This window comes from Podarcis erhardii (assembly GCF_964252035.2).
Source record: "Podarcis erhardii genome assembly, chromosome: 15".
Classification (NCBI taxonomy): domain Eukaryota; kingdom Metazoa; phylum Chordata; class Lepidosauria; order Squamata; family Lacertidae; genus Podarcis; species Podarcis erhardii.
The window spans coordinates 142,775-153,012 of NC_138505.1; the positions used below are offsets into that span (position 1 = coordinate 142,775).

At 55.5% G+C, this 10,238-nt stretch overlaps 1 protein-coding gene across 2 annotated transcripts; it reads right to left on the reverse strand.

Annotated features, from left to right (window-relative positions):
• Positions 1-1,743: 1,743 nt before the first annotated feature.
• On the reverse strand, positions 1,744-10,083 carry PRCC (proline rich mitotic checkpoint control factor). Of its 2 annotated transcripts, none has more exons than XM_081840797.1 (7): positions 9,169-10,083; positions 5,935-5,982; positions 4,934-5,545; positions 4,607-4,714; positions 3,841-3,984; positions 3,681-3,746; positions 1,744-3,165 (listed from the first exon to the last, which is right to left on the reverse strand). In XM_081840797.1, exons 1-7 carry the CDS (start codon positions 9,571-9,573, stop codon positions 3,079-3,081), a joined length of 1,470 nt encoding a protein of 489 aa, XP_081696923.1. In that variant the 5' UTR covers positions 9,574-10,083; the 3' UTR covers positions 1,744-3,078. The 2 variants fall into 2 exon arrangements, with proteins under 2 accessions (XP_081696923.1, XP_081696922.1); XM_081840796.1 differs by having other exon boundaries at positions 4,607-4,717; positions 9,169-10,082.
• Positions 10,084-10,238: the final 155 nt, after the last annotated feature.

Sequence of the window (10,238 nt, forward strand, 5' to 3'; positions counted from 1 at the left end):
TCAAGCCTCTGCTTAAAGACCTCCAAAGAAGGAGACTCCACCACACTCCTGGGCAGCAAATTCCACTGTCAAACAGCTCTTACTGTCAGGAAGTTCTTCCTAATGTTTAGGTGGAATCTTTTTTCTGGTAGTTTGGAACCATTGCTTCGTGTCCGCTTCTCTGGAGCAGCAGAAAACAACCTTTCTCCCTCCTCCATGTGACATCCTTTTATATATTTGAACATGGCTATCATATCCCCCCTTAACCTCCTCTTCTCCAGGCTAAACATGCCCAGCTCCCTTAGCCGTTCCTCATAAGGCATCGTTTCCAGGCCTTTGACCATTTTGGTTGCCCTCCTCTGGACACGTTCCAGTTTGTCAGTGTCCTTCTTGAACTGTGGTGCCCAGAACTGGACACAGTACTCCAGGTGAGGTCTGACCAGAGCAGAATACAGTGGCACTATTACTTCCCTTGATCTAGATGCTATACTCCTATTGATGCAGCCCAGAATTGCATTGGCTTTTTTAGCTGCCGCGTCACACTGTTGGCTCATGTCAAGTTTGTGGTCAACCAAGACTCCTAGATCCTTTTCACATGTACTGCTCTCAAGCCAGGTGTCACCCATCTTGTATTTGTGCCTCTCATTTTTTTTGCCCAAGTGCAATACTTTACATTTCTCCCTGTTAAAATTCATCTTGTTTGTTTTGGCCCAGTTCTCTAATCTGTCAATGTCGTTTTGAAGTGTGATCCTGTCCTCTGGGGTGTTAGCCACCCCTCCCAGTTTGGTGTCATCTGCAAATTTGATCAGGATGCCCTTGAGTCCATCATCCAAGTCGTTGATAAAGATGTTGAATAAGACCGGGCCCAAGACAGAACCCTGTGGCACCCCACTAGTCACTCTTCTCCAGGATGAAGAGGAACCATTGATGAGCACCCTTTGGGTTCGGTCAGACAGCCAGTTACAAATCCACTGAGTGGTAGCATAGTCAAGTCCGCATTTTACCAGCTTCTTTACAAGAATATCATGGGGCACCTTGTCAAATGCCTTGCTGAAATCAATTCTCTGGCTGCCTCCTCCAGCCCCCAACTTGCTGCTCTTGCACACCTCCTAGTGCTTCCTGACCTGGGACAGGAGAGGAGTTATTTTTAATCCGGCTGAACTGGCCTAGCGCCTGTTGTCCACTTCTGCTTGGCCGGGACTCCTTATCAGAACGGACAGGAAGGCAGACGCTCCCCCAAGACGTGGCTGGTGATAGGAGAAGGAACACGGCTTCTCAGGGCCGGATGGGAGAGAGCAATGGGGAAGAGGAGGCACTGTAGGCCCTTGCCCCTTTTCTGCCCCTGGGCCAGAAAGAGACATTCAACCACAGCCTACTGGCGTTGATTCTTAGGAGAAACCTCCCACACCCTATTCTGCTCACAGAGATAAAACCTACAAAATTCATTGGGGAGAGGGAAATGCAAACTGTAGCTCAGAGGATCTCCCAACCGCTATGAGTGCCCTGGCCAAACTACAGTTCCCGGGATTCCTGGGGGAAATCCATGACTGCGCAAAGTGGTGTGGTGCTGCTTCTCCCCCCGACATCGGGGCCCAGCTGTCACCCTGCAAGCCCCTCGGAGGCATGAAGCGTCCCCAGGAAACACAGAAGCTGCCTGAGGCCCCTGGATTAGAAAGGGAGGGAAAGGAGTCCGAAGGGAGTCGGAGGGTGGAGACTGAGGGGAGCGCAAACAAACCATACTGAAATGTTCTGAGGGAGGGCAAGTTCATTTAAAAGTTTTATTCTTTTATAAAATCTCTTTCCAGACAGTTTCATAAGATAACGAATAAATTACTGAATGAGAGCTTTATTTTGGAATACTGAAAAAAAGAGAGGCTTCTCTAAGTACTAAAATGTTAAGGGAAATAAACTAGAAATTGCTTTTTTTTGTTTCTGTTTAGAAAAAAATAATAATACCCTAAATACAGAGACATCATCATTCACCCAGAAATTCTGCCACAGTGTGGGGGACACGCCCTCCAAAAATGGAAAACGGGCTCCAATTTGAAAGACAACAACAACAATGAAGAGAACACAACAACCCCAAAGTGGAGGATGTGAGACCAGAAGACGGGGGATTTCGAGGGCAGCAGAAGAATCTGAGGTGGGGCAGCAAGGAAAGAGAGCCAGTGTGTGTGCCCCAGCAGAATTCCCCGTCTGGCTCCTCCCACCTGGAATCTGGGGAGGGGAGGGCTGGCAAGAGAGGGCCCGCCCCACAGTCACAACGGGGTCTGGGCAGAGGCCCCAGAAGCCAAGAGAGTGGGAAGCCCAGGTTCATCCAGGGGTGGAAGCCCAGAGGGTGGGTGCCTTGGGGCAGGCTCTGCTTGCTGTCCTCTCCCTGGGCTGGGGGCGCCTGGAAAGCCGCCAGCCTCCTGGAAGTGCACGGATCCCGCTAGCACTTAGCCCAAGTACTGTTAACAGTGATGTGTCCTTATGGCTTTGGGGGAGAGATCACAGGCCACGCACCTTCCATCCCTGTCTTGTGCTGAAACCCAAACACTGTCATCGAGGAGGCTGCCAGGAGAGCTTCTGACGGGAAACAAGGAGGGGGCTGCCCCAAACCCACAGAAGATGAGAACTCTCCTCAGCCCGGAAGGGGAGGGCAAATGGTCTGGAGCACAAACACAGAGAGACACGAGAAGAACTGGGCGGGCAGCAGGGTGGGGCAGCTACAGAAGAGCACTCAGGGACAGTCCTGACCCCCCCCCATGGTTGGGTGGACTGCCTGGGCTGCCCCACCTCCTGCAAGGTGGGCAGTTCCAAGGGAGTGAGCAGCGCTGGTCCCCCCCCCAGCTGACAGGGGCCTCGTCGGTGTCGCGTTGGCTACTGGAAAGAAAAGGGGCTTGGGGTGCCAGGCTGCCTAGTGGGCCTTCTTGGGGGGCCAGAGCACTCCTCTGCATCCCTCTGCCGAAGACCCCTGCCGGGAAAGGCAGCAGAGGCCCCCCCAGGCACATGGCCTCACGCCCTTCTTCCCTCCGCAGGCCCCTCTCTTCCTTTCACGCAACGTGGTCTGGGGCTGGCAGCTTTTGCCTGAAAGGGCTCCGAGGAGGCAGACGGGCCCTAGAATCCATACTTGGCCTGCGTCTGACGCCGACTGAGCTTGTTCTCGGCCCACGTGTTCTTCAGCTCCAGCTCACGCTCTTTTGCCTGCCCCAGAAAGAGAGGGAGGAGGTGGAGGCTCAGAAGCAAGGCCCTTCGCTTGGCAGGGCGCCTGTCCCACCCGCACCACCAAGCGTGGACACCAAGACACCCGCACTGCCCCAGTGGCCTGACCCACTCTTGAAAACAGGGCTTGGTTTGGGGTTTCTGGACTTCAGCCGCAAACGGGCAGCAATGCTGAGCATCAGGCCAGGGCACATGATTTTCCTCCCAGAGGATGCTGGACTGCATCTCCCATCAGCCCCAGCCGTCAGCCAGGAGGTGATGGTGGATGTTGCAGTCCCAAAGTGTCTAATTTGTAATAGTTTGGAAAATCAATAAAAATAATTGGCAAAGTGTCTGGTGGGCCATGGATGGCCCACAGCCCCTGCTCTAGAGCAAACCCTGCGGGAGCCCTGGGCAGCAGAAGAGGACCCACTTTGCCAACTGCTGTGGCTTCCAGGGCACAAGATCCAAACTAGGGTGACCAGGGGGGCAGGGAGGGGGCAACCCGGCAGCCTCACCTGGTGAATCAGATATGTGATCTGGTGCTTCCTCCGCTGTTGCCCCGTGGGCTGCTCCCCTTTTTTCTGGAGAGAAACAGAGACAGGAGTTGTGATTACCAGCAGAGCAGGAGGGGGGAGGGAAGGCTCCCCCTGCGAGGGAACGGAGGGGCACCCTCACCTTGCTGAAGGACTTCATGTTCTGCTCCTCTGTCAAAGACTTGGTCAGCCACTGCTGGGCGCCGCTCAGCTGGTCGTCCCCCTTGATCTCCACAAAGTTGATCTCTTCCCGCCCGCGGTTCCGCTTGCCTTGCAGACGCTTGAACTGAGCAAGGGACGGGAGGAGGGAAGAGGGATTCAGTCTGCTGAGCATCCCAAACACGATTAATCCCAGGCCCATTGAGGCCGGGCTGGAGCTGAAACAGCCAGAAGCCCCTTTTGCAGTGTCCACAGCCAACCAGCCCCCCTCCTGGACCTCCTGCGGAAGAGCAAGTGGATGCAGATGAACTGCCTCCTTTGAGCAGTCCCGAACCAACCTCTAACCTTCACTTCTAGGGGGGGGGGGGAAACCACTTTCTGCTCACTCAGGGGACAGAAATGGGGGTGGGAAGTGGGAGGGAGAGGCCATCCTTTCATAAGACCAGAGAACAAAACCTTCCACTTCTGGGGGTCCTATCCTGCCCCCCTGGTTCTAAGTAGAAGGCCCTGTTTAGAGTTGCTGAAAGCTAGAAGCCAAGAAGATGTCAGACCTGCACCCACACCTCTTGGGTGGGGCTGCTTGTCCCTACCTGCCCGGCAGCCTTGGAATCCAAGTTCTGCAGTCCCTGCCAAGTACCAGAGACCCCCTCACCCCCAAACGCTGGCAGGGCCACCACAGCCGGAGGAGAGGGTGCCCCTCCCCACCCCACCCCACCAGTAAGGGGGCCCTGCTGAGAGCAGCTTCTCACCGCTTCATCGTCCATGAAGGAGGAAGAAGCGCCTTCGCTGCTCAGCTCTTGGGGCGGGCCCAGCTCCGGGTCGGTGTCCGAGTAGTAGCTGCTGCTGCTGTAGTAATCCTGCTGCAGAGGAAGCCAGGTGGGGGAAAGGATCTCCTCAGCACCAGGAGAGGAATCTGCTGCAGGACCAGCCACTTTGCCTGCCACCCGTCCCCAAGCCACCCCCCATGCCCATCCCAGCCTCCTTCCCGGAAGCCGCTCGCCCTCCCCACTGTGCCAGCCACCCTTGAGGCTCAACCCACCAGCTGCAGAAGGAGCCTCTGGCTCTGGCCCTCTCACCTGGTAGTAGGGGCTGGGGCCGCTGGCATCGCTGCAGCCAGGGTAGAGCGCATAGTGCTGCCCGCCATAGTCTTCACCAGGCTTGGGGGCCCAGCCGTGGGAAGCCGAGCTGGCCCCCGGCCCCGTCTTGAACTCCAGCGGGGCGTTGGCAGCTGCATCCTGGCTCTCTGGCTCAGGGTCCGGCTCCGTCCCAGGGGGCAGATCATCTGGCACCACGGGGCCAGGGTAGGCGTAGGCCTCTGGACTGAGGGCTGGTGCATCGCTCCGGTTGGACAGGGAGAAGTAGTTCTCGGGGGCCACCTCCTCGTCGCTGTCATTCTCCTCCTGCGTGATCTGCTTGGTCACCTGCAGGGCGGCGCTCTTGGCGGCCGCCTTGATGGCTGATGGGGAGGGAGTCGTGGTCGCCGTCACGGCCGAGGGTGCCTTGAGGGGAGGCTTTGGCTTGGAGGAGGGCGGGCGTTTGGCAGACTTGGCTTCCGGGGAGCTCTCGGCAGCAGCAGCAGCCGCTTTCCTAGAGAAAGCATAAGGGAGCAGCAGCCGATTCGTCTCTTTCACCGTCAGGTTCTTGGGCTGAGGAAGTAGAGCAGACAAGCCGGAGCCCTCGCTCTGGGCCTGGAGGGCGGAAGACATAGGGGAAGGTGAGGCAGGGGCAGGAAGGACTACATCCACCTGGGCCTGCTGGCAAGGGGACGGCGGGAGCCACAGCAGCCCCTCCTTCACCCAGGAAGCTGCACCAAGCCAGGCAACAATAGCTGCCTCAGGGAAGGAGCCAAGCAGGAACTAGCCGTGCCTTCCCAGAAAGACACGAGCTGTGGCTGACCGTGAAGCCTGCACTGACAGATCGACTGAACTTTGTCTCACATGTGAGATTTCACTAACATGACTAATCCAGAGAGGCAACTCAACCCCAGAGGGCCAGGATGGACATTCAGGGGCCTCTCCCTGACTAGGGGCAAACACTTTCCACTGAAAGCAGGAGCACCACTTGCCCAAGTCCTCACCTGGAAAGAGGGGTGCTTCTTTGCTGGTTCATCTTCCTCGGAATCCGACTGAAAGAGAGAGAGCAGAACTGAGTGCAGGGAGAGAGAGGGAGAGAGAGGGAGAGAGAGCGCTATTTTGAATCCAATGCAGATCTGGACTGGGACAGAGGTAGACAGAGCAAAAGGTCTCTACATTTTCAACATATATATATATATATATATCTACCTCTGTCCCAGTCCAGATCTGCATTGGGTTCAAAATAGTTTTTTACACAGGAAATTGTGTGAACACGTGGAATTGTTTTGTCATTGTTTGTATATATGAAATTGCTTCTAACAATGATGCTACCAGAAATTTTATGGTAATTAATCACAAAGGCAATAAAGTAAGTAACAAACAACCCTTCTCTCAACTTAATTCACTCAGATCTTAACACTGCTAGGCATATGGACTGCAAAAACCTGTATTTGCAGTACAGTTTTTTCTTACGTTACATTAGTCCTACTCAGAGTCACCTACTGAACCTAATGGATGTGACTAAATAGGGTCCAAAAATTTCAACTGGTCTACTCTAACTTAGCTAAATAGAACCCAGGTATTGTTTGTATTGTGGGCCTTGGATGACTTATGCATGAGAAGGGTGCACATAAATTTTACTTGGAAAACAAACAAAAAAAAGGTTTCCCCCGTTGCATGGATAGGAAGAAACATTTGGCAACTCCTCCTCCCTTCCCTCCTGCTGCAAGTAAGTGATAAGGACAGACCCAGCAGCTCCTAGAAAGCAGAAACAGCAGCGGTCTTTGTGTGGAGCTTTGCAAGAGGGCCCAGGGAGCGCCTCCACCAGCACCACTCCCTGAGGCGAGTGCCCTTTTCCCCACAGCCTTCCTTCTTCGCCCTCCAGTTTTAGCTTAGAAGTGCGATCCAAAGGTCAAGGAAGGAATCAGACCACAAAAGGCAAACCTTGGCACTCCAGCCAAGCAGAATGATGAACATCTTGGATTCCAAAAAAAGCAGCAGGTTCCCAAGCTCTCACAAAACCTATCAGTTGCTGGGCAGCGCCCACTGCGGGTTGAGAGAGGTGTGGGCGGGGAGCCTTGAGTTCATCAACTCTTCACCACTTGCCCATGTTTGCTCCCTCTGCTTTTCAACAAGCTGCAATCCACCAGGTCCATCTCCCTTCATATACACTGACTGGCACACGAGATTCCCAGTCCTACTTGCAGAAGTAGGGGACTGAGCCTCCTACCTTCTGCATGTAAAGCAGATACTCTAGCAATAGGCTGCAGGCCTTTCCCCCAAATAAAGTTAAGATTCTAGTCCTCATGTTTCTAAATAATACTGAGTCCATCTTACTCAGTACTGTCCAGACTGGCAGGTGGCAGTTCCCCCGAGTTTCAGGCAGCGGACATTGCTAGTCCCACCTGGAGACAGCCCATCCAGACCCACTGAAGCAAACGGACTTGATAGCCACTGTCAGTCACAATGGGTCTCCTCTGAGTAGGGCAAGATCCCACTTGGGTCCAAAGTAACAAAATGAATTTCACAAAGGACAAATGTAAGGTTCTGCACTTAGGCAGGAAGAACCAGCTGCACAAATATAAGATGGGGCACCTGGCTTGCCAGTAGTACCTGTGAGAAGGATCATGGGGAAGACAGGCGAACTAATATCAGTGTACTGGAAGAAGCAAAGATGACCAGTGTTGAAGCAATGATTCTTCAACATCAACTTTGTTGGACTGGTCATGTTGTGTGGATGCCTGATGATCGTCTTCCAAAGCAACTACTCTATTACGAACTTAAAAATGGAAAACTCATGCTGGTGGTCAACAAAAGAGGTTTAAAGACTATCTCAAGGCAAATCTAAAAAAATGTAGTATAAACACTGACAACTGGGAAACACTGGCCTGTGAGCGCTCCACTTGGAGAACAGCCTTGACCAAAGGTGACATAGGCTTTGAAGACACTCGAACTCAGGACGCAAGGGAGAAACGTGCTAAGAGGAAGGCACGCTTGGCAAATCCACACCGTGATCAACTCCTGCCCAGAAACCAAGGTCCCCACTGTGGAAGGACGTGCGGATCCAGAATTGGCCTCCACAGTCACTTACGGACTCATTGTTAAAACCGTGTTTATGGAAGACAATCTAACTCGGCTATGAATGATCACCAAAGAAGAAAAAGAAGGGGTCTTGATAGATCACATGGCCCAAAGGTGTGATGCAGCAGCAAAAAAAGCTAACACTATTCTAGGCTGCGTCAACAGAAGAATAGTGTCCAGATCAAGGGAAGTAATAGTCCTGCTTTATTCTGCCTTGGTCAGACCACACTTGGAAGACTGTGTTCAGTTCTGGGCACCACAATTTAAGAAGGATGTAGACAAGCTGGAAGGTGTGCAGAGGAGGGCAAGCAGGAGGATCAAGGGTCTGGAAACTAAGCCTTATGAGGAACAGTTGAAGGAGCTGGGTATGCTTAGCCTGGAAAAGAGGAGACTGAGAGGAGCTAGGACAGCCATCTTCAAGAAGGGCTGTCACATGGAGGAGGGAACATGCTTGTTTTCTCTTGCTCTGGAGGGGAGGACTCAAACCAATAGATTCAAGTTACCAGAAAGGATATTCTGACTAAACATCAGAATATGTTTCTGACAGTAAGAGCTGTTTGGCAGTGGAACAGACTCCCATGAGAGTGGCGGACTCGCCTTCCTTGGCTGGCTGGCCGGCCGGCCATCTGCCCTGGAGGCTCCAGCTGAGATTCCTGCATTGCCGGGGGTTGGACTAGATGACTCTTGGGGCCCCTTCCCAGTCTAAGACTCTATTATTCTCATGCTTGTTGATAGCCTTCATAAAGATACTAAATATTTCATTTAGTATTTTATGCTGTGTAATTTGCTACAGTATTAAAAACTGCTTTCTGATTTAATAGCGAGTTCTTAAACTGTACATGTTTCCTGCAGGAAGATGTGGCAAGATGGGAAGATGCCAGCCGAGTCCAATATGCTGCAAGCATATTGTTTTCGAGGTGCTACCATGAGACTCTCTGGGCTGCATTGCACACCAGTCCTACTCAGGAGGAGACCCACTGACGATAAGGGACAGGGCCAAAGGGGGACGCCAGTGGCACCATGCCTCCGTTGCCAGGGGTCTACTCTCGAGTCGGCCTTGCGGGCTCCTCCTGTCCCTCCCCGCCGAGGAAGCGGGCGGGCGGGCGGCGGTCCCGATCCTGCGCTCTTCCTCCACGAAGGACCCCCAGGACACTCACGTCCCCCAGATGAGGCGCCGCGATCCGCACGGGCTGCGTCCTCTTCTTGCCCGGGGCCCGCTCGGAGGCGGCAGCGGCCGGGGCCAGAAGCGGCGGCGGGGACGAGGCCGGGATAGGCCGCGGCGCCGAAGGAAGTGGAAGGCCGGCTGCGAGGGGCCGGTGGGGCTGCTGCTGCTGCTGCTGCGAAGCCGGGCCCGCGCCGGCTTTGGGCGGCGGGAGGGCGGAGAAGAGTCCGCGGCCGCCTCGCCGGCTCAGCTCCCGGCCCCTCTCCTGCTCCTCTGTCGCCGCTTCTTCGTCGTCGTCGTCGTCGTCGTCTCCGTCTGTCCCTCCTCCCTCCTCCTCGGCCGCGTCGCTCTCCTCCTGCTCCTCCTCCTCCTCGCTGCTGGCGTAGGCCACCAAGGACATGGCCTCCCCCTCCTTACCGCCGGCTGCTCCTGCTACGCGAGGCCGAGGCTGCGCCCGCCGCACTAGGCCGCGCTCGCTTGAGCGTGAAGCCCGCTAGGCCGCAGCGGTCGCCATGGCAACGCCCCCGCCGCCGGAAGGAAGGCCGGATGAGGAGGCGGGCTCCGGGCTCCCCCCGCCCCCTCTTTCCCTTCTTCCTTCCCTCTACAGAGGCGGCTCGCTCCAACCTCCGACTCGGCTCCGGGCAATGGCGGCCGCCGTGGAAGGAGGAGGCGGCGCGGGGCTTTCGCCTTCTTCCTCCCTCAGTGCGGGCGCGGGGAGGGAGAAACTACGACTCCCAGGAGCAGCCGCGCCGGAAGTAGCCGCTGGGCCACCGGCATGGTGGCGCGCGGTGGCTGCCGGGAAGCAGAGTCCTGGGTGGCGCCCGCTCCGCTTCCCTTTCCTCCCTCGCCTCCGACCTCCAGGGAGGGAATGTCACGGCTCCCATCAGGCACTTCGCCCGCCCGCCCGCCCGCCCGCCCGCGCGGAGTCAAAATGGCCGCGGGGGCGGGGCGGGGGCGGGGCTCCTTTGTCAGCCGCCTGAGGCGCCTCGCCCTCGAGAGGCGGAGGAAGCCTGGAATGGTGGCTCCTTGCCGCGAGGCTGCTGTTTCCCCGGGCCGGGCGGTTCA